The sequence below is a fragment of the Saimiri boliviensis genome, chromosome 1, assembly GCF_048565385.1.
Source record: "Saimiri boliviensis isolate mSaiBol1 chromosome 1, mSaiBol1.pri, whole genome shotgun sequence".
Taxonomy (NCBI): domain Eukaryota; kingdom Metazoa; phylum Chordata; class Mammalia; order Primates; family Cebidae; genus Saimiri; species Saimiri boliviensis.
In genome coordinates, this window is record NC_133449.1 from 53,016,633 (window position 1) to 53,040,019 (window position 23,387).

At 48.8% G+C, this 23,387-nt stretch overlaps 2 protein-coding genes across 5 annotated transcripts in view; one reads left to right on the forward strand and one right to left on the reverse strand.

Annotated features, from left to right (window-relative positions):
• Positions 1 to 9,212, reverse strand: part of ELMOD3 (ELMO domain containing 3) — a 32,646-nt gene extending 23,434 nt beyond the window's left edge. For 2 of the 4 annotated variants that reach the window (XM_039463815.2, XM_039463812.2), the window contains exons 1-5: positions 8,977 to 9,212; positions 8,146 to 8,297; positions 6,579 to 6,864; positions 1,203 to 1,280; positions 192 to 261 (exon numbers count right to left, since the gene is read on the reverse strand). In XM_039463815.2, the coding sequence (XP_039319749.1) occupies positions 192 to 261; positions 1,203 to 1,280; positions 6,579 to 6,632 (202 nt within the window). In that variant the 5' untranslated portion in view covers positions 6,633 to 6,864; positions 8,146 to 8,297; positions 8,977 to 9,212. Of the gene's footprint in view, positions 1 to 191; positions 262 to 1,202; positions 1,281 to 6,578; positions 6,865 to 8,145; positions 8,298 to 8,676; positions 8,768 to 8,976 lie in introns of all 4 variants that reach the window. The other 2 variants (XM_074397568.1, XM_074397564.1) reach the window with 2 other exon arrangements.
• A 2-nt stretch (positions 9,213 to 9,214) lies between these two features.
• RETSAT (retinol saturase) lies at positions 9,215 to 23,004 on the forward strand. The gene is made up of 11 exons (XM_039463807.2): positions 9,215 to 9,473; positions 12,582 to 12,764; positions 13,101 to 13,342; positions 13,885 to 14,086; positions 14,531 to 14,728; positions 18,191 to 18,310; positions 20,491 to 20,629; positions 20,925 to 21,034; positions 21,126 to 21,292; positions 21,502 to 21,661; positions 21,917 to 23,004. Exons 1-11 carry the CDS (start codon positions 9,302 to 9,304, stop codon positions 22,054 to 22,056), a joined length of 1,833 nt encoding a protein of 610 aa, XP_039319741.1. The 5' UTR covers positions 9,215 to 9,301; the 3' UTR covers positions 22,057 to 23,004.
• Positions 23,005 to 23,387: the final 383 nt, after the last annotated feature.

Below are 23,387 nucleotides of genomic sequence, written 5' to 3' on the forward strand. Positions count from 1 at the left end.
CAGAGGAAGATCGAACTCAGGTCTTTTGATTCCTAATTCAGTGTTGTTTCTAATTTTCCCCCAAGGAATGATAAATCTACAAAATTCTGAAAGACAAGGAGTGAGAGAAATTCAAATGATTAACAGTAGATCCATGGGAAGGTCTGACTTGGGTCCCATCCAGACTCCAGGGGCCCTGAAGGGAATCTTACCATGTGGCTCCCATCCATTAGCTTCTGTGGTCAGAGCCTGGAGAATGCCATGGTTCTTCAACTCTGAGATCTGTAGGGGCAGCTGACCTTTAGCGTGAGGATGGAATCCACATACCTCCCATATACACAAATGCTTCCCATCCACTCTACTGAAGGCCAATCCACATACCCACGTATACACAAACAGTTCCCATCCATGTACTGAATGTCCTTGACACTGGAGACCAAAAGAATCTAGTGTGCCCTGATGGGTTGACTGAAGTCAGTTTTAATTTTTTTACTTTTCATTTATTTATTTTTTGAGATGCTCTGAAAATTTTTAATTTTTTAACTTTTTAGTTATTTATGTTTTAAGACTCTCTAAAAACAGAGAGTCTTACTTTACTGCCCAGGCTGGAGTGCAGTGGCCCAATCTTGGCTCACTGCAACCTCCATCTCCTGGCTCAAGTGATCTCCCACCTCAGACTCCTGAGTAGCTGAGACTACAGGTGTACACCAGCACCACCACACCCAGCTAATTTTTGGATTTTTAGTAAAGATGGGGTTTCACTATGTTGGCCAGGCTGGTCTTGAACTCCTGACCTCAAGTGATCCAGATGCCTAAGCCTCCCAAAGTGCTGAGATTACAGACATGAGCCACCACACGTAGCCTTGAAGTCAATTTTAAATTGAGGTATCTGGAAAACTTCAACTATGATATGGAAGTTGGGTGATTCAAGTTATGTCCACCTTGAATGTAAACAAACAAAAATTCATACACTCATTTCAGACTATGGTGTGTCTTTGGTATTCTCTCTGCATTTTATAGCCTGCTTCATTATAGCAATTATCTTACCAAATAGAAGCTGTTTTGCATGTTTGTATCCGATACACCCTCCCCTCAAGTGTGAGCTCCTGAAAGCTAAGGTCTATGCCACCCTTGTGTCCCAGTGCCTAGCACAGTTCTGGCATCACACAGTAGCACACAACAAAAGCCCTGGCAGAAGGTAGGAAGATGTGGGTGATACATACAGGGATTCCTCTGAAAGCCAGAAGAACACGCTTGTCCTTGTCATATGATGGAGAATACTCAGTAGACACTGGTTCACCCTGTAAAACAGTTAAGGGTCAATCTTCCAGGTACATATTAATTCCCCAAAGATAATAGTTTAAATGTTGCACCTTTTTTTAAATTTAAAAAATTTTTTTTAGATGGAGTTTGGCTCTTGTTACCCAGGCTGGAGTGCAATGGCGCAATCTCGGCTCACCGCAACCTCCGCCTCCTGGGTTCAGGCAATTCTCCTGCCTCGGCCTCCTGAGTAGCTGGGATTACAGGCACGTGCCACCATGCCCAGCTAATTTTTGTATTTTTAGTAGAGACGGGGTTTCACCATGTTGACCAGGGTGGTCTCGATCTCTTGACCTCGTGATCCACCCGCCTCGGCCTCCCAAAGTGCTGGGATTACAGGCGTGAGCCACCGCACCCAGCCCAAATGTTGTACCTTTTTTAAGTTCAGGGGAGCATATGCAGGTTTGTTACATAGGTAAACTTGTGTCACAGGGGTCTGTTATACAGGTTATTTCATTAGCTAGGTATTAGGCCTACTAACCATTAGTTATTTTTCCTGATCCTCTCTCTCTTTCCACCCTCCACCCTCCAACAGGCCCCAGTGTGTGTTGTTTTCTTCTATGTGTCCAGGTGTTCTCATCATTTAGCTTCCACTTATAAATGAGGACATGTGGTATTTGAATTTCTGTTCTGTGTTAGCTTGTTAAAGATAATGGCATTCACTTCCATCCATGTCCCTGCAAAGATAAATGTCGCACCTTTTCTCAGTACCACACACACACACACACAAAGATGAACTCCAGAGATGTCAACTATAATGAATACTGTAAAGGAAAACTTCTGTTTAATCTGGTCCTAAGAAAAGCTGCAAAAAAAGCTTAGTTAATGTTATCTCAAAAATTTTTAACGATTTTCTGGCTCTTTAAAGGTCTAAGGGTTCTGAGTAACTGAAGTTTAATGAAGCAGTTTCCTATGGCCTTTCTGCACAGCCAAACCTATCCCCTGATAGAGATTAAAAACAAACAGGGCCGGGTGTGGTGGCTCATGCCTGTAATCCCAGCACTTTGGGAGGCCGAGGCGGGTGGATCACGAGGTCAAGAGATCGAGACCATCCTGGTCAACATGGTGAAACCCCGTCTCTACTAAAAATACAAAAAATTAGCTGGGCATGGTGGCGCGTGCCTGTAATCCCAGCTACTCAGGAGGCTGAGGCAGGAGAATTGCCTGAACCCGGGAGGCGGAGGTTGCGGTGAGCCGAGATCACGCCATTGCACTCCAGCCTGGGTAACAAGAGCGAAACGTCTCAAAAATAAAAAAAAAATAAATAAATAAAAATAAAATAAAAACAAACAAAAAAATGACCAAAATGCTCGACCAATTGTTTGTAACTCATTTCACAGATACAGAGCTAATTTTCCAATGTGTTTAAAATCCTAAATATCACCAGGTGAGGTGGTTCACAGCTAAAATCCCAGCACTTTGGGAAGCTGAAGCAGGAGGATTCCTTGAGCCCAGGAGATCAAGACCAGCCTGGGCAACATGGGGAGACCCTGTCTCTACTGCTAAAAAAAAAAAAAAAAAAAAAAAAATTAAAAAAAAAAAAAGAAAAACCAGCTGAGCGCAGTGACTCACACCTGTAATCCCAGCACTTTGGAAGACCAAGGCAGGTGGATGTCTGGAGCCCGAGATCAGCCTGGCCAACATGGTGAAACACCATCTGTACTAAAAAATATAAAAATTAGAGCTGGGCGCGGTGGCTCAAGCCTGTAATCCCAGCACTTTGGGAGGCTGAGGCGGGTGGATCACGAGATCGAGAGATCGAGACCATCCTGGTCAACATGGTGAAACCCCGTCTCTACTAAAAATACAAAAAATTAGCTGGGCATGGTGGCGCGTGCCTGTAATCCCAGCTACTCGGGAGGCTGAGGCAGGAGAATTGCCTGAACCCAGGAGGCGGAGGTTGCGGTGAGCCGAGATCGCGCCATTGCACTCCAGCCTGGGTAACAAGAGCGAAACTCCGTCTCAAAAAAAAAAAAAAAAAAAAAAAAAAATATATATATATATATATATATAAATTAGCTGGGTGTAGTGGCACGTGCCTATAATCCCAGCTTCTCAGGTGGCTGACACACGAGAATCACTTCAACCTGGGAGGTGGAAATTGCAGTGAGTCAAGACTACGCCGCTGCACTCCAGCCTGGGCAACAGAGTGAGACTGTCTCAAAAAAAAAAAAAAAAAAAAGACCGAACCCACTGGAAACATTAGACAAAGGATATAGACGGTTTACACAAAACAAAACCCAAATGGTGGTTTTTTTTTTTTGTTCCTTTGTTTTTTTCAGAGTCTCACTCTGGGGTATAGTGGCACGATCATGGTTTACTCACCTTCTTGGCTCAAGCGATCCTCCCACCTCAGCCTTCCAAGTAGCTGGGACCACAGGTGCACACCACCATGCCCATGTAGCCATGGGGTCTACATATGGCTGCCCAGGCTGGTCTCAAATTCCTGGTTCAAGCAATCCTCCTACCTTGGCCTCCTAAAGTGCTGGGATTTCAGAAATGAGCCATCATGCACAATCACAATTTTTTTTTTTTCTTTTTGAGACAGAGTCTTGCTCTGTTGACAGGCACCAGGCTGGAGTACAGTGGCGCAATCTCGGCTCACTGCAACCTCCGCCTCCCAGGTTCCAGCAATTCTCCTGCCTCAGCCTCCCCAGTAGCTGGGCCTACAGGCATTCGCCACCACGCCCAGCTAATTTTTGTATTTTAGTAGAGACAGGGTTTCACCATGTTGACCAGGATGGTCTCGATCTCCTGACCTCATGTCCTCCCGCCTCGGCCTCCCAAAGTGCTGGGATTACAGGCATGAGCCACCATGCCTGGCCCACAAATTGATTTTAAACATATGAACAAATGCTCAACCTCACTCATTAAAAAAAATAAAAAGTTGGCCGGGTACAGTGGCTCATGCCTATAATCCCAGCACTTTGGAAGGCTAAGGTGGGTGGATCACCTGAGGTCAGGATTTCAAGAGCACCTGGCCAACATGGTGAAACCCCGTCTCTACTAAAAATATAAAAAATTAGCCGTGTGTGGTGGTGTATGCCTGTAATCCCAGCTACTCGGGAGGCTGAAGCAGGAGAACTGCTTGAGCCTGGGAGGCAGTGATTTAAACTGAGACTATTCCACTGCACTCCAGCCTGGGCAACAGAGCAAGACTCCGTATCAAAAAAAAAAAAAAAAAAATGCTGATAACATGTACGTTGGCTAACACACTGCTGAGTAAACTGTTACCACCTCTATAGCTTGACAGTACCTAATTACATATGTTTTGTATATGTGGGGTCTGATACTGCATTCTAGTAATTTATCTAACAGATATATTCATCCATGTGCAAAATGACATGTTTACATTTACAGTGTGATTCATTGTCACACTGTTCATAATAGCAAAAGGCTAGAAAAACCTAAATGTTCACTAATAGGCTGGTTACATAAATAAAAGCACGTTCACTCAGTGACATACTATATAGTCATAAAGACAAATGAGAAAGTGCTTTACGGGCAATATGGGACAATCTTCATGATGTATTAAGTGAAAAAGCAAAGGACCGAGTCTATACACTATTTTACCATTTTATTTTTTTAAAGTACATAAGCACATTTGCTTGTCTCTGCACACTATTTTACCATTTTATTTTTTTAAAGTACATAAGCACATTTGCTTGTCTCTGCAGAGACTATTTTCAGAGTTATACCCAAGGAATCAGTAGCTTTGTCTCCAGCAGAAAAACTGGGGGACAAGGGTGGAAGGCAGTTTCTTCACAATACATACATCCTTCTGCACTTTTTGGATTTTGAACCATGTGAATGTATTATGCAAGGCCCTGGAATCCTAGATCATCCTGTTACTCTAATCCTTCTGCTTATTTTTCCCTCTCCAACTAATGCTCGTTAAACACAGCTTTCATTTCTTCATGTTCCAGATGCAAGAATGGAGGCCAAAACACCCCACAGCAGCCCAAATTTCCTGGTAATGGACCTCAAGATGCCAAGGATTATTATTTCTCACTGTAATCCAATGAACACACCTGCTGTAGTTCCTCTCCTTACTTTCATCCCGATTCATGTAGTTTTCCTCCAGAATACACCTCCACCTTTGTCTCTGATCAAGATAAGTTCCACCTACTCAAGACAACCTATCTTATTAGCTGGGGCTACAGTGCTGTCTCATGCCTCTAAGTCCAATAGCCCTTGTATGCAGAACAAGTTCCTCTGCAAAAGGCCTGTATAAGGACCTTCTCTCATATTTCTTTTTTCTTTTGAGATGAAGTCTCACTCTGTCACCCAGGCTGGAGTGCAGTGGTGTAATCTCAGCTCACTGCGACCTCCACCTCCTGGGTTCAAGCAATTCATCTGCCTTAGCTTCTGGAGTAGCTGAGATTACAGGTGTCCGCCACCACACCCAAATAATTTTGTATTTTTAGTAAAGACAGGGTTTCATCATGTTAGCAAGGCTGGTCTTAAACTCCCAACCTCAGGTGATCTGCCCACCTCGGCCTCCCAAAGTGCTGGGATTACAGGCATGAGCCACCACGCCTGGCCTCTTGTATTTCTTTTGTATGTTTCACATCCACTGGCACAGTACTAAGCATAAAAATATTTGTCTCAAATTTTCGTTGAAATTTTCTCTCTAAAATATTTGGCGATTCATCGTGCTGAACAACTTCCTGCGGGGGTCTGTGTACCTGAGATTCACTTCATCCTTCCTTTCCTTCTCCATTTCAGTTCCCTCCAGTGTCCAAAGACTTCCTTCTTTGGAACAGTTCACATCTTACTACAGTGAAGAAATCCTTCCGGAGACCCAAAGAAAAGGCTTTGTCCCAGTCGGGCCACTGAATCCCACAGCCTCTGGTGGGCAAGGTAGTGTGTGAAAGGTAAGGCATGTAGGATTAGCTGCCTGGCTCATACAAAGACCTACCACATTGAACTGAGTCCTGAGAATGATCAGGCCAAAGCAGGCATTTTACAGGGAAGAGGCTAGCAAGGTAAATGATTCAAATTAATGAAATACAGATTTCTTGGGTGATTCCTCATTGAAAGTCTCTCCACTACCCAAGCAAAAAGAAAAAAATCTCATAACTCACTTAGAAAACAAGCTATCAGGAAAAGCAACTGACCCTGAGGTGAATCAAAACTCCTTCTTATAGAACAAAGAGAACTATAATGAGGGTTTCTAAATTTTTCCAAAGCCTCACATTCTCTTAATGTATTCTTACTATACTTAATGATGTATCTCAAACCAACACCATCTTTCCCAAGTAAGAATGCATGCTTACCTGTCCATCTCTTAATTCTTCCTCATTATGGAAAGAGCAAGATTTTTCATTCATGACTCAAAATCATTTGTTTGTGTGAGCTTTGTCCCAGAAAGGATTTTAATAAGGACTGCGATCAGAAGCCATGTGGAGAGCCAGAGATCCAGCTGCTCTACCTTTGCCTTCCTTCTTGGCAGTCACTCAGACCAAGAGTAAGAAAATAGTCCCTTTGGGCCATCCTGAGCGTGTAGGAGGTTTCTGTGAGTTTTGAAAGTCGTAGTCCCCTGAGGTCTTTGAAGCCTCAGCTCTGCCCAAAAGAAAAAGTGAAAAAGAAAACTGGTTTCATCATTCAGTTATGCCTGTCGACAAAATTTAAGAAGCTGTGAATTTATTCTGAATGAACAAGTTGTCTCAGCCAAATGCTCTTGCTACCCATGCCACAGGATGGAAAAAAGGGGTTCACACAGGGGACTGTGGGCTGGATTCTGTGTCCAAAAGGCAGCAGCACCACTAGAAGGGATGGAGTCTGTTTCTGACAATGGAGTTACTGGGATCTGGGTCAGATTATCAAAGGGGTGAGGCTAAAGGTGGCACTTTGGAGGGTCTTAGCTGAAGTGCTCAGGCTTTGTTTAGGCCTCAGACACAGGTTGGGTCTGGGGCTTATAATACTAGACCTGGTTCCAATGATGGTAGAAATTCAAAATGCAACACAATGTTCTAACCTTTCTCAGTTATCACCAATACTGTACACGTGGCAGCTGCCTAGCCAGTTTGGGCAACTCTAAGTCTGTTTTTTTTTTTTTTTTTTTTTGGAGACAGAGTCTTGCTTGCTCTGTTGTCCAGGCTGGAGTGCAGTGGCATGATCTTGGCTCACTGCAATCTCCGCCTCCTGGGTTCAAGTACTTCTCTTGCCTAGTGTCCTGAGTAGCTGGAGACTTCCAGATGTGTACCATCATGCCCAGTTAATTTTTTTATTGTATTTTTAGTAGAGATGGGATTTCACCATGTTGGCCAGAATGGTCTCAATCTTCTGACCTTGGCGTCCCAAAGTGCTAGGATTATAGGTGTGAGCCACGGCCAACTCTAAGTCTTTCATCTGACATTGCTTGCCTCAGGAAAAGGGCTGGACAGGGCTCATACCACATCATGGGGGAACTGGACATCCTGGATGTCTGCCACATCAAAAATTGCTCCTAAGTGGGCACATGGCCCACATACAACTGACAATCAGAGTTCACAGGCTTGGGTGACTAAAGAAGGAGGGTGGCCTCTCTGAGGGCAGCCCTCCACTGTGGTAATGATCTTGATTCCATAAGAACTGGTTGCTGGTAACAAGCTGGAATCTCTGTAAGGATGCTTTGATTGTTAACACTGAGAGGAAGAATACCTCCTGGCTCTTGGTCTGGACATGTGGCTCACTGTAATCCTGAGGGCACGGTAGTCAGTGCCCCGTTAGTCTTGGTACCTCAGGAACTAAACTGCTCTCACTGTGGCCTGTGGGGCCTCAGCATCTGCCCCCCCAACCCCCTTTCCTTTTCCTCCACCATGGCCTCCATGGCGGTCTCTAACAAAACACACATTGGCCAACCTTGGCAAGGTGACAGGCAGGTATGGTAACAGCAGTCTCAGGATGGCTCTTCTGTTGCTGTGTAGGAAATGAACCAAGCAGCATAGAAGCATGGACCAGCTTTCCACACCTGGCTGGAGCACTGCTGGGCCTTCAGTAGAGACAGTTACTATCTGTAACAGAGAAGAAAAGAGCAACAGCTCTGTAAAACAAGCAAGTACTCAAAGGCAGCTCCTGATAGTTGGGCCTAAGGAAATGGCCTTCCTATAAAATGGATCCTTCTCAAGTTAAGTATTCATTATGCTCCTACTTTAGGCAAGGAGGGCGTAGGATTCTTCAACTGCTTGCTGGAGCTTAGACTCTGCATAGGAATTTAAATTAGAATGGCCCCTCGCTGACCACTTCACCAGGCTTGTCCCTGGGCGGCTCCCTGTCCCCCAGGTTCCCCAGAGATGAGGTGTGATCCCCCCCACACACAGACGACCCCGTCCCAGGCGGGCGCTCAGGACAAAACTATGGTCCACTTTGAGGGGCACAGAGCCAGACGCTCACCGGCTGTGATGCGCGGATAACAGAGATCTCAATTCATGAAGACAGCCAGTCAGACGGGCTGTGCGGACTTCGGACAGAAACATTCGCACTGCTTGGAGGCGTAGGAGGAGGAAAGCAATTTAACATCTCAGGGCAACGAGTCCAGGGCAGAGCCAGGACCGGAACCCAGGTCTCCTGTCTCCCAGTCGGGATTCTCTCTCGGTCCTACAACTTTCGGCCTTGTCTCGCCCCATAGGGATCATTTCCACCCGATATTCTCCCTCCCTCCTCAGGTCGGCTGCTAGCCCGACGCGATCCTACCGTTAACGGAGCTTTCCAAACTGGGATCCCGCAGCCTCTGCTGGGCCTCATCGGCTCATGCGCACAGCCTCTCCCGTGCGGTCTCCCCTGGCTCCGAGAACTACATTTCTCAGCAGGCAATGGAAACGCCCTGCTGCAAAATAAGTACGGAGAGCCGAGAGGATCAATCGGCGCCGGACAGTTGGCTACCGGCTGGGTGGCTAATCAGTGCTCAAAGCTGCCTCCGCCTCTGGACTGGAAAGGGAACTAGCCGGGGCGGAGCCACAGTCTAGAGAGGCTGAGCGCAGACGCAGCTGGCCCATTTCCACGACTCGACGCCTGCGGTATGTGGCTTCTGCTGGTGCTGCTCCTGGCCGTGCTGCTGCTGGCCGGTCTCTGCAAAGTTTACTTGGGACTGTTCCCTGGCAGCTCCCCGAATCCCTTCTTCGAGGATGTCAAACGGCCACCAGCACCCCTGGTGACTGACAAGGAGGCCAGGAAGAAGGTTCTCAAACAAGGTAGCGCGAGGTACCCTGGGGTCCGGGGGTGTGCTTCAGGTATTCTCATAGATTTGCGTTCTCATTTTGACAAGGCAGCCGCTGCCAGACCTGGGCCTCAGTTTCCCCATACGTAGAGTGCTGGGAGGGCTTCCTTGCAGTGGAGGAGCCCCGCTTTAGTGTCCAACACTGTCAGTAAGTAGCCTTTGCCCTAGCAGGCAGGCCCCGGAATAGTAATAGTAGTCCCAAGGGCGCGGGCACTGTCCTCGGTGTGCAAAGTCTTGGTACCCCCCACCCCCACCCCCGCCACTTGTAATCTCCGAGGCTCACGGCACAGATAAGAGACCTTTCCTCCACTTGGTTCCAGGACCTTAACTTTTTCACCTCCCCTCCCATGCAAGCTCAGGGGTGTGGGAGAGCCGCACAGAAATGTGTCCCGAGCTGCATAGGAAATTGCGTTCTGCCTGTCAGGTGATTTTAACAGGCTTTGTATGGTCCCAACTCATAGGATTGAACGCTAGTTCTGAAACTTTGGCAGATGTTCAACAGAGTGCCTCAGGCTCAGAACCTGCTCTCCACTCTCATCTTTAAAACATATTTTGTGGTTGCTTCCAGGGCTTAAAGGGTCCTGCTGCTTTAAAAAAATAATAATGGATCGCCTGTTTGATCTACAGAGTCCCTCTCACTTGTAAATTTTAGAATTCTGCGTGTCATGTCTTGCTCCACAGTCAGAGACAGTACTGTTCTAAGTGGAAGGACTAATCATCTGGACTTCTGAGAACTGAGTTTTAGCTTGGACTCCATCACTAATTCACTGCATAACCATTAGCACCTACCTGGGCTGGTCTAAAAATGAGATGACTAGCTTAACTGCTTTTCAAACCAGGTTGTGATCTATTAGTGGGTTATGAAATCAATTTAGTGAGTTGCAACTAGCATTATTTATTTATTTATTGAAACAGAGTCTCGCTCTGTTGCCCATGCTGGAGTGCAGTGGCATGATCTCCACTCAGTGCAACTTCTGCCTCCTGGGTTCAAGTGATTATTGTGCCTCAGCCTCCCGAGTGGTGTGCGTGCCTAATTTTTTGTACTTTTAGTAGAGATGGGGTTTCACCATGTTGACTAGGCTGGCCTCAAACTCCTGGCCTCAAGCGATCCGCCCACCTCAGCCTCCCAAAGTGTTGGATTACAGGCGTGAGCCATCGCACCCAGCCACAACTAGCATTTTAGAATGCAGTTGAATAGAAAATATTGGCCGGGCACGGTGGCTAATGCCTGTAATCTCAGCACTTTGGGAGGCCGAGGCAGGTGAATCATGAGATCAGGAGTTCGAGACCAGCCTGGCCAATATGGAGAAACCCCATCTCTACTAAAAATGCAAAAATTAGCCGGGTGTGCTGACACGTGCCTGTAATCCCAGCTACTCAGGAGACTGAGGCAGGAGAATCACTTGAACCCGGGAGGTGGAGGTTGCAATGAGCCAAGATCGCACCACTGCACTCTAGCCTGAGCAACAGAGCAAGACTCCATCTCAAAAGAAAAGAAAAAAGAAAAGAATAATGAAATAATTATGCAACTTACCATAACAAAAAAAAAAGAAAATATCCAAGTGCATTATACATGGTTCTAGTACATATTACATTGTGAAACTTGTTTCATATATTTATCTCATATACTTACATATGAAATTTACTTTTTTTTGACACAGTTTCACTCTTGTTGACCAGGCTGGAGTGCAGTGGTGCAATCTAACTGCAAATTCCTCCTCCCCAGTTCAATTATCCTGCCTCAGCCTCACTAGTAACTGGGATTACAGGTAACTGCCACCACGCCTGGCTAATTTTTTTTATTTTTAGTAGGGACGGGGTGTTGCCATGTTGGTCTCCACCTCCTGAAGGACTGGGATCACAGGCGTGAGCTACCACACTCGGCCTGAAATGTATTTTTTTACTATTGATCTCTCTAAAAACTTAAAAACAAAAAAAGCAGTTTGTCAAGTTCTCTTGTATCTTGAAACATTCTAGAGATCTCATTTCTTTGCTAGTGATTGTTAAAGAATAGATTTCATGTTGGAAGTACCCATATAGCACCAGTGGCTATTCAGTTTTGTTGTGTGGTTTTTTGTTTCTTGTCTTTTTTTTTTTAGACGGAGTCTTGCTCTGTTGCCCAGGCTGGAATGCAATAGTGCAATCTCTGCTCACTGCAACCTCTGCCTGCTGGGTTTAAGCAATTCTCCTGCCTTAACCTCCCGAGTAGCTGTGACTACACGCGCACACAACCATGCCCGGCTAATTTTTTTCTATTTTTAGTAGAGACAGGATTTCACGATGCTGGCCAGGCTGGTCTCAAACTCCCGAACTTGTGATCCGTGCCACATTGGCTTCACAAATTGCTGGGATTATAGGCATGAGCCACCGCCCCTGGCCTTGCTGTGCAGTTTTGTCTTCTGCGAAGGTACTGCCTCCCTCAGCACTGCCCCCAGACCTTCCCTATGGGAAGGGCTGGTGCTGTGATTTCTCAGAGCTGCAGCCTCTGAACCATTCTGTCCTGCCCAAGACTTTCCATCAGGACCTGGAAGAACCACCATAAGACCCAGCTGCTCTACTGTTACTTGCAGACCCTGCTTCTTCCAAAGAAACCCAGCTTTTGGGCTAGGCGTGGTAGCTCACACCTGTAATTCCAGCACTTCGGGAGCCCAAGGTGGGTGGATCACTTGAGGTCAGTAGTTCAAGACCAGCCTGGGCAACATAGCAAGACTTCGTCTCTACAAAAAATAAAATAAATTAGGCATTGTGGAATGCACCTGTAGTCCCAGCTATTCAGAAGCTAGAGGCAGGAGGATTGCTTGAGGCCAGGAGTTCAAGGCTGCAGTGAGCTGTGATCACACCACTTGTACTTCAGCCTGGGCCAGAGCAAGACGCTGTCTCAAAAAACAAAACAAACAAATAAAAAATCCCAAAATCTGCCTGGCTGGTTCTGAGTATTCCCAGGTAAAATGTTTGAAACATGTTAGTCAAGAGGTCTGTGCCAGCTTCTCTAGAGGTTTCTTGCACTGTACAAGCTAGAGAAGTCTTCTTTGGTTTCCCTGCCCCTGCCTGAGAAACCCACCCTTTTGCCCTTCTGCTGTAGCTTTTTCAACCAGCCAAGTGCCGGAGAAGCTGGATGTGGTGGTAATTGGCAGTGGCTTTGGGGGCTTGGCTGCAGCTGCAATTCTGGCTAAAGCTGGTAAGCGAGTCCTGGTGCTGGAACAACATACCAAGGCAGGGGGCTGCTGTCATACCTTTGGAAAGAATGGCCTTGAATTTGATACAGGTAAGGCTTGTGTGGAAAAGGGTTGGAAGCATGGCTGTATGTTGGGAGCAGAGCTGAGATTACAGACTTGAGCCACCATGCCTGGCCTCTGGGCACTTTTCTTATCTGACAGTACAGCTACCAGGAGCTGAACTGGGCAGGGATCTGGTGGTTTCTGCTGTGGGGATCTGGTGGTTTCTGCTGTGACACCTCCCTATAGACAGGGTGGGCAGCTCGCTCTGGGCATGGGCTTGGCCAGGCTAGGCCAGATAACCTCTTCCACCTTATTTCCTCAGCCACCTTTTCAGGGCTCAGTCCCCGTATCTGTTTACCACCTTGTTTTTCATATCCCAACAGGAATCCATTACATTGGGCGCATGGAGGAGGGCAGCATTGGCCGTTTTATCTTGGACCAGATCACTGAAGGGCAGCTGGACTGGGCTCCACTGTCCTCTCCTTTTGACATCGTAGTACTGGAAGGGCCCAATGGCCCAAAGGAGTACCCTATGTATAGTGGAAAGAAAGCCTACATTCAGGGCCTCAAGGAGAAGTTTCCACAGGAGGAAGCTATCATTGACAAGTATATAAAGCTGGTTAAGGTAACGTGGACATGCTGAGGACCCAGAGGTTATTCCCGACGAGGCTGACTTTCTTCATTGCTGGTGGAGTCACTGGGGGTGGAGAGTGCAATGGAGGAGGCAGGAAGGGAGGAAGGGTCATATCTGTTCTCAGCTCAGCCTCCACCCGCGTCCACCCAGATCTCCGTCTCTCTCTCTTTGGAGCCTTGGCTCCGCGGCTGCTGCTGTCACCCTAGCCTCTGGAGAGCAGGATGCCCTGCTCTCCTCCCTGACTAGGCTGGCTTCCATGATAATCAGATCACTGCTCCTTTTTACTTCATCCGAGACCAGATTGGGATTTTTGAAAAGGAATTTGAGCTGGAAAAGAAAGCAGAAAAGGACTCATCTGAGTGTAGGATGGGAAAAATTCACAGAGTATAGATTTTTTAAAAAATCCAAATTCAACAAAGTTCAGTCAGGGGTAAGTATTGCTGGATCCTCAGGCTGGTCCAGGCTATGGGGATAGCAGTTCTGTCCCAGCAGTCCCAGGAGTGAGGCCTGTACTCGTTCCTCGTTCTCTCTAGGTGGTATCCAGTGGAGTCCCTCATGCCATTCTGTTGAAATTCCTTCCATTGCCCGTGGTTCAGCTCCTCGACAGGTGTGGGCTGCTGACTCGTTTCTCTTCATTCCTTCACGCATCCACCCAGAGCCTGGCTGAGGTCCTGCAGCAGCTGGGGGCCTCCTCTGAGCTCCAGGCAGTGCTCAGCTACATCTTCCCCACTTACGGTGGGTACTGGCCATGGGCTCTGGGCAGCTTCTGGAGGAGGAAGGGCTGCCCTTTTGCCTCTCAATCTTTCTTCTCCACCCTGCCTGGCTGACTGATATGGAGCAGTATAAACCTCAGGCCCTCTGGAGCTTGTGAATAAGTCTGGCCACCTGCTGGACTCCTGGTTAAAGATTCTCTTGATCCATGCCCTGATTGATTTCTCAGTTCAACCAACACTGTCCTCCCTGCTCTTGGCAGCATGGTACTTTGCAGGGAGGATATTCCTACTGGCCCCAAGATCTCTAAGGAACCCACGTCTGGATGGAAATGGCTCTTCTGGCTGCCTTGGACCCTGGGGAACATGTGGATCCTCGGATAGACTGGGCTGTGTGTTATCCAAGTCCCTTTCTCAATGGTGCTGGTGCCTGCTCTTGCCTGCTCACCACCCTTCCTTTCTTCTGCAGGTGTCACCCCCAGCCACACGGCCTTTTCCATGCATGCCCTGCTGGTTGACCACTATTTAAAAGGAGCCTTTTATCCCCGAGGGGGTTCCAGTGAAATTGCCTTTCACACCATTCCTGTGATTCAGCGGGCTGGGGGTGCTGTCCTTACAAAGGCCACTGTGCAGAGCATATTACTGGACTCAGCTGGGAAAGCCTGTGGTGAGAGCCCTGCCCTACCCTACCCTATCCTGCCCTTCTGGGTCCCTGGGTTGGTGTGGGTGAGACCTGGGGTCTTTTTGAGACCAGAATGAGTAGGGGAACTGACTTCTTCATGGGGGCTAAAGGTGAGAATCTGTTCCACAGCAGGGTCCAGGGATAGTGATTACTTCAAAACTAAAAAGGAAGCAGAAAAGATAAAAGATTGGCCAGGCATGGTGGCTCACGCCTGTAATCCCAGCACTTTGGGAAGCTGAGATTGGAGGATCACTTGAGCTCAGGAATTTGAGACCAGCCTGGACAACATGGTTAAACCTCATCTCTTTAAAACAAAAAAGTTAAAAAAGAAAGATAAGGAATTGCATGGTCCCCAAGAAACAGTATTTATTTATTTTATTTTATTTTTTGAGATGGAGTTACACTCCTTTTCTTTCTTTCTTTTTTTTTGTGAGACAGAGTTTCGCTCTTGTCACCCAGGCTGGAGTGCAATGCTGCGATCTTGGCTCACTGCAACCTCCGCTCCCTGGGTTCAATTAATTCTCCTGCCTTAGCATCCTGAATAAATGGGATTACAGGTGCCCACTACCACACCTGGCTCATTTTTGTATTTTTAGTAGAGACAGGGTTTCACCATGTTGGCCAGGCTGGTCTGAACTCCTGACTTCAAGTGATCCACCCCCCTTGGCCTTCCAAAGTGCTGGGATTACAGGTGTGAGCCACTACGCCTGGCTTGAGATGGAGTTTCACTCTTGTTGCCCAGGTTGGAGTACAATGGCACAATCTCTGCTCATTGCAACCCCCACCCATTGGGTTCAAGTAATTCTCCTGCCTCAGCCTCCCGAGTAGCTGGGATTACAGGCATGCGCCACCACAGCTGGCTAATTTTTGGTATCTAGTAGAGATGGGGTTTCATCATGGTGGTCAGGCTGGTCTCGAACTCCTGACCTCAGGTGATCCACTCACCTTAGCCTCCCAAAGTGCTGAGATTATAGGTGTGAGCCATTGCACCCAGCTTTTTAGTCATTTATTTAATAGGTAAAATTATCTACCCAGTAATCTATGATTGTCTTCTTGAGTGTAGATAGTGTGTCTTTTTTAACTTTATATACAAATCTTAGCACATATTAGAGGCTCAATAAATGCATATTCAGTGGTGGATTGAATGAATGAGTAATCTCGGATTCCACAGGGCAGTATGGAGGCCAGCAAGGTTCCCTCCCCTCTATCTGTGGCTCAGGTTGATGCTGTAACCTGCATAGGGACTCAGAATCCCAGTATGAATGAACTCTTGGAAGATAGGGTCTGTGCAAGGACTCTGTTAAACACAGTAGGCCCTCCATCACCAGTGGGTGCTTAAAGAAGCCAAGGAAGGAGACGAAAAGAGGCCTGGGAAAAACTGGGCTGGTGTAGACGTGCATTTATCAGAGAAACCTTTCAAGGAGGTGGTAAGTGGGAGGCCGAGTGCAAAATAAAAATCAAGGAGAAAAGGCCATCAGTGATCTCAGAGAATCCATTTGTAGAGAAGACTGATAAGTTACCGGATGGTAAGAGAGAGGCGGCTATCAGTTGGGAAAGGTTTTCTCTGATACCTGTGAACAAGTTCTCTTCAAGCTGAAAGGGGTCCAGGAAGCAAGGTAGGTTTATCAGCAGAGTTAAATACAATCCAGATATATCTGTTTGTTTTTTAAGTGCTAGGTAATAAAAGATTAAGATAAAAGAGCCTGAGTGCAGTGGCTCATGCCTGTAATCCCAGCACTTTGGAAGGCCAGGCAGGCAGATCACCTGAGGTCAGGAGTTTGAGACTAGCCTGGCCACCATGGTGAAACCCTGTCTTTACTAAAAATACAAAAATTAGCCAGGCATGGTGGTGGGCACCTGTAATCTCAGCTTCTTTAGAGGCTGAGGCAGAAGAATTGCTTGAACCCAGGAGGCAGAGGTTGCAGTGAGCTGAGATCACACCATTGCACTCCAGCCTGGGCAATGGAGTGAGGCTTCGTCTCAAAAAACCCCCAGCATTTATTTACATGCCATCTGGAGGCATGTGCTAAGAATGGAGGTAACAGACAGCATGGTGGAACATAGGAAACTTCCGGGAGGCACAGGTATTAGAGCTGAGTAATAAAGGGTGAGATGAAGCTAGCAAGCAGATGAGGTTGGAGAATATTCCAGAAAGGAGAAGCAGCACACAAAGGCATGGAGATACGAAAACTGAGCATTTTCAGGCATCCAGAAGTATTACGTTGAATAATAAGAAACTCTCATTTTGTAGGTAAGAAATGGTTGACTCTCAGCTGTTTGATATTGGTTCTACCTAATAGTTTAGTGGGAGTTTAGCGAGAGTGACCGGAGATGGATGGAGCTGGACACACAGAAGGGACCACATTGCACAGGCTGCTATAAGATTTTGGAGGTTCTTTTATGCAGGATGAGGCATCATTTCAGGGTTTTATTTTTATTTTATTTTATTCATTCTTTTTTTTTTTTTAGAAACATAGTCTCGCTTTGTTGCCCAGGCTAGTGTGCAGTAGCGTCATCATAGTTCATAGTAGCCTTTAACTCCTGGGCTGAAGGCATCCCTCTGGCTGAGGCGGTAGGACTATAGGTGTGCATAACCCCATATAGCTTAATTTATAAATATATATATATATATATATATATATATATATATATATATATATATTTGTAGAGACAGAGTCTCACTATGTTGCCAAGGCTGGTCTTGAATTCCTGGACTCAAGCAATCTCCTGACCTCGGACTTCCAAACAGCTGGGAGTCCAGGCATGAGCCACTGTGCCCAGCCCCATTTGGAGGGTTATTTATTTATTTCTTTTTGAGATGGAGTTTCGCTCTTGTTACCCAGGCTGGAGTGCAATGGCGCGATCTCGGCTCACCGCAACCTCTGCCTCCTGGGCTCAGTCAATTCTCCTGCCTCAGCCTCCTGAGTAGCTGGGATTACAGGCACGCGCCACCATGCCCAGCTAATTTTTTTGTATTTTTAGTAGAGACGGGGTTTCACCATGTTGACCAGGATGGTCTCGATCTCTTGACCTCATGATCCATCCACCTCAGCCTCCCAAAGTGCTGGGATTACAGGCGTGAGCCACCGCGCCTGGCCCATTTGAAGGGTTTTAAAAAATATTTGGAAACCACTCTGGCAGCAGAGAAAAGGGCCTGGATTTCCAGTGGAAGGGCTTTTTAGGCCTTGAGCTTTGTCTGGTATTTGGCTCAAACACAGAGTGTACACACACACACACACCTAGGGAAAGGAAGCCCAAACAAAGCAGCTGTAGGATAGTCTGAAAGCACTTGAACGTACCACTCACTTTGCAGTTTCCCAGGGGCCTGCTCTGCCTGGGCCTAGGTAGCTGGACTCCAGGGTTTGAGAAAATGGGCATAGGCAGCGAGAGATCCTTCCTCTTTGCCCCGGAGCTCACAGACCCTCAGCCAAGCTCTTGTGCCTGCAGGTGTCAGTGTGAAGAAGGGGCATGAGCTGGTGAACATCTATTGCCCCGTTGTGGTCTCCAGCGCAGGACTGTTCAACACCTATGAGCACCTACTGCCGGAGAACGCCCGCTGTCTGCCAGGTAAAAGGCGGGTCTGCACTGTCCCTCTTGTAGCCTCCCCAACGTGTCCCCTTCTGGAGCCAACTTGCTCCATGTGGGTGATGCTTCCTCTCTTCTTGGCCGGCCCTCTGATTGTCCTTAAGCAGCAAGGTGAGAATGCCACCTCTAACATCATCCTAACCCTAGCATTTATAGTTGGGGAAACCGAGGCCCATACAGATTAATTACAGTCCTGAGGCCACTCAGCTGAAAGGGGCAGGGCTGAGCAGATTAGCTGGTCTGATTGGAAAGCTCAAGCTTCTCCCATCCCTCTGGTCTGAGGGGGCTTCCAGAGAAGAGGCCTCAGGAAGAGAATCAGGAGAGCAGGGCAGCCCACGGGGAGCAGAGCTGCCAAGGAAACGTGACCAGTAACCCAGCAGGGGTGAGACAGAGGGGCTCAGATGAAGGGCTTAGGCTGGGGCGGGAGGTGGAGAGCATGGAGCAGCTCTGGATGTGGTGGGGCGGAAACCTTGGCTAGTGCAGGAGCCAGAAAGCAGGGGAAGGAACCCTAACTCCAGAGGGTGGGCCTGGGAGCTGCTCCCTGACGTGCCAGGAAAAGGGACAGCAGAGTGGGCTGGGTGGGTAAAGCGAGGTCCTGGCTTTCCTCATGAGACTGGGTGGTATGGGAATTGTGATTGTCTCCAGGGCATAGGGTGGTTCCACCAATACCACCCTCTCCTTCCTTTGCCCTACGTGGCTGGGCCTGCAGCCTGCTTGGGCCTCCCTTCTCTCAGACCCAGGGAGCTGAGAAGGTGAGGCAGAGACTGCCCAGGGGAAGGGCAGGGGGCTGGGCGTGATGCACAGACAGACTGCTTTTGTTTTTTGGATTTTTTTTTTTTGAGGTGAAGTCTTGCTCTTTTGCCCAGCCTAGAGTGAAATGGCGCAATCTCGGCTCACTGCAACTTCCAGTCCCCGGGTTCAAGCAATTCTCCTGCCTCAGCCTCCTGAGTAGCTGGAATTACAGATGCACGCCACCACACCCAGCTAATTTTTGTATTTTTAGTAGAGATGGGGTTTCACCATGTTGGCCAGGCTGATCTCAAACTCCTGACCTCAGGTGATCTGCCCACCTCGGCCTCCCAAAGTGCTGGGATTATAGGCATGAGACACCGGGCCTAGCCCAGACGCTGCTTTTGTTACTTCCTACCTTTCTCTCTGTGATGCTGATCTCCCTCTTCCCCTGTCCCAGAATGGGACACTGACACTGCGTCACTGGCACTGTCCCGGCCAGGCAGCCCTGCTGTAGTCACCTGTCCCTCCTCCCCTCCTCTCACCATCCGATTACAGTTTTCCCTGGTCATGTGAATCTTCCTGAACACAATCTGAGGGTCTCAAAAATATTTGGTTAAATGAATGAAGCAGAGGACCAAGGGGCCTGCCATCCCTCAGGCAGGTGACAGAGCTGTCCCCAGAATGGGAAGACCACAGAAGGATCTGTGAGTGCGGTTTCCAGAACACCGGTCTCAGGACATCTGCTGAGGGGTGGAGAAGCCCAGCTCTTTCGGTCTGGGGAACATCAGGCGCCCCACAGTGACTGTGGCCCATAGTGCAGTTCCTCCCTCCTCCCTCCTCCCTCCAGCCGAGTCCTGAGATGCCAAGCGCCAGTCAGGCTACCGGCCTTTACTCACATGCATGCATGGCTTGCGCTCTGGAGGCCTTGTGTTCTCACAGCACACTAGGAAATATGCATCTTCACTCACTTGACAGTTGCATAGAAGTTAATAGGGCAATCAGGCTGGTAATTAGCTGCTCTTCATGTGTGTGGTCTTCATGGGAGGGAGCCCAGTCATGCGCTCCCCACTTCAAGACACAAAATGGAAGATGGGGGTCAGCCAGCCTGACCTTCCTGCAGGGGCTGAGCCAGCTCATGAGGGCTGCCAGAGCTGGGTGTCACCTGTCTCTGAAGGGGCTCGGAGCAGAGGTGGGGAGGTGGAAGAGTAGGAACCTGGGGTGGTGTCCTTGCCAGGCAGGAGGAGACAGAAGAGCAGTTCCCCGCCAACACCAAGTTGAAACAAAAGCTGTAAAAGTGGCCTGGTCCCCAGCCTGGCAGTTGAGTGTAAGTCTCAAGATGCAGTGAGCGGGCACCCTGAGGTTCTGCAGGGAGCAGGGAGTGGCCGTCTGTGGCCTCAGTCCACACAGGCATCAACCACTCCCCTTGGCAGGTGTGAAGCAGCAGCTGGGACTGGTGCGGCCCAGCTTGAGCATGATCTCTGTCTTCATCTGCCTGCGAGGCAACAAGGAAGATTTGGGTCTGCTATCCACCAACTACTATGTTTACTATGACACGGACCTGGACCAAGCGTAAGGCGTGCGCACATATGCGTGTGTGTGTGTGTGTGTGTGTGTGTGTGTGTGTGTGTGTGTGCATGTGGTGTGTGTGGCCGGTGCCTCCCTGCTTGACTCAGAGACTGAGCAGAGGATATGGAATGGGAGGAAGGGGGCAATTTCCAATTGGCGCCTAGAAGTTTGCCATCCCAAGGCTGTGGCTCAGCTTCACCCATTTGGGGAGTCCCTAGGGATAAGCAGTCCTTGCAGTGATGCTGGGGTTTTGAGGACAAAAGCCTGGAGATCACGGCCACGTTCCTCTCCCACGCAGGATGGAGCGCTATGTCTCAGTGCCCAGGGAAGAGGCTGCACAACACATCCCTTTTTTCTTCATCTCTTCCCCATCAGCCAAGGACCCGACCTGGGAGAACCGATTCCCAGGTAGGGCTGTAGGTCCCGGTGGAGCCTGGAGTTGGGGTGAGGGGGTGGAAGGAAGAGCTGGGCAGCAGTTAATACTGGCCCTGATCCCCAGACCGCTCCAACATGATCGTGCTCATACCCAGCACCTACGAGTGGTTTGAGGAGTGGCAAGCGGAGCTGAAGGGAAAGCGAGGCAGTGACTATGAGACCTTCAAAAGCTCATTTGTGGAAGCCTCTATGTCAGCGGTCATGAAACTGTTCCCACAGCTGGAGGGAAAGGTAGGGGGTAAAGTATTTGGGGTGGTGACGGACCTCATGCTGCCATTTCTGCACTTTCCTTGACACGGGGGAATCAGGCCCCAAGACACCTGAGCCCCAGGGAAGGACGGGGCACCCACCCCTGCAGTCAGCACATGGGAGAGAGAAGAGGGAGGGGAGCCGGGATCTCACATTCCCGCCCACCCTTTGGCTGCCCTCTGTGCCCTCAGGTGGAGAGTGTGACTGCAGGATCTCCACTCACCAACCAGTTCTATCTGGCTGCTCCCCGAGGTGCCTGCTACGGGGCTGGCCATGACCTGGGCCGCCTGCACCCTCGTGTGATGGCCTCCTTGAGGGCCCCGAGCCCCATCCCCAACCTCTACCTGACAGGTACTCACTGCCCCATGTTGTCAGGACCTGAGACCCCGAGCCTCTGTTGCCCAGTGTCCTCTGTTCCTGTCCTCAGGCCCTGCTGTCCCCTGCAGCCTCCCATCCCCTAAGCAGGGCTGCCTGGGCAGGCTATGGCCCTGGTCCTGATCGGAGCCAGCTCTGGGGGTCCCTCATGAGGAGGGAGGAGCACCAGGGCCCCACCCTGGCCTGGGCCTGCCTGGGTGCACACTCAGGGCCTCTGCTCTTGCCTCCTAGGCCAGGATATCTTCACCTGTGGGCTGGTCGGGGCTCTGCAAGGTGCCCTGCTGTGCAGCAGCGCCATCCTGAAGCGGAATTTGTACTCAGACCTTAAGGATCTTGGCTCTAGGATCCAGGAACTGAAGAAGAAGAATTAGTTCTATCAGAGAGGAGTCAGAGGAATTTGCCCAGTGGCTGGGGCATCTCCCTTGACTTACCCGCAATGTCTGTCTGCATTAAATCCTTGCACTCACAAAGCACTCGAATTTGGTTCCGATTCCTCAGGAGAGACCTAGTTTAAATCAGTTCTGAATCTGGGGCAATGAAACCATTGCTTCCAGCTGGGGCAGGTGACAATCTGTATGCATTTTGTAACATGCTGTCCCTACTAATAGGCTATTGACCTGGATAGGGTGATGTCTCATGATGAGCAGTGCTCTGAATCCCTCACCAGTGATCAAAGAGAATATTCCATGGATCAGGTGGATTGAACCCCTGGCAGCGCTGTTGGCTCAAGCCGGTGGGTTCAGTTCTGTCCTGAGGCTTCTGCTCTCATTCACTTGGTGCTGTGCTGCAGAGTTCTACACTGTCAAGGAAAAGGGAGACTCATGAGGCTTAACTCAAAACCTGGGCATGCTTTTGGTTGCCGTTCCATAGGTTCAGAGAGCTCTAGACTCCTTTTGTGCTGGGTCCAGTGGCTCTTCAGAGGACAGGAAATGCCTGTGTCTGGCCCTGTGTAGTTCTAGAGCTTTAGGGTAACAACAGGATCCATTAGTAGTGTGCATGTCAGAAGACCATATCCGGCCGGGCGCGGTGGCTCAAGCCTGTAATCCCAGCACTTTGGGAGGCCGAGGCGGGTGGATCACGAGGTCAAGAGATCGAGACCATCCCGGTCAACGTGGTGAAACCCCGTCTCTACTAAAAATACAAAAAATTAGCTGGGCATGGTGGCGCGTGTCTGTAATCCCAGCTACTCAGGAGGCTGAGGCAGGAGAATTGCCTGAACCCAGGAGGCGGAGGTTGCGGTGAGCCGAGATGGCGCCATTGCACTCCAGCCTGGCTAACAAGAGCGAAACTCCGTCTCAAAAAAAAAAAAAAAAAAAGAAGACTATATCCAATTCATATGGAAGTCCTGGGTCTGTCTTCCTTATGATCAGGGTGGCATCTGGTTCTTGATGTGCCAGCATCAAGACACCTTCAGAGAGCTCAGAACCTGAGCCTCAATCAAGCCTAATCCTCCAAATACACAAGGAAGGGTGACTTCACGAGTCAGGGTATCGACTGGTAAGATGACTTCATTGTGTTGAGGCAGGCTGCAAGGCATTCTAGACAATGGCACAGCAGGGAACAACACGGGGAGGCAACAGAATGTACCCAGCAATGGCTCAGCTACTGACTGCAACACAGGCCACCAGGCTGGGAAGAGTCAGGTGGCATGAGAGTTGGTCAGGGGCAGAACACACAAAGCCAGAGAAAGTGTGCAAAGTTC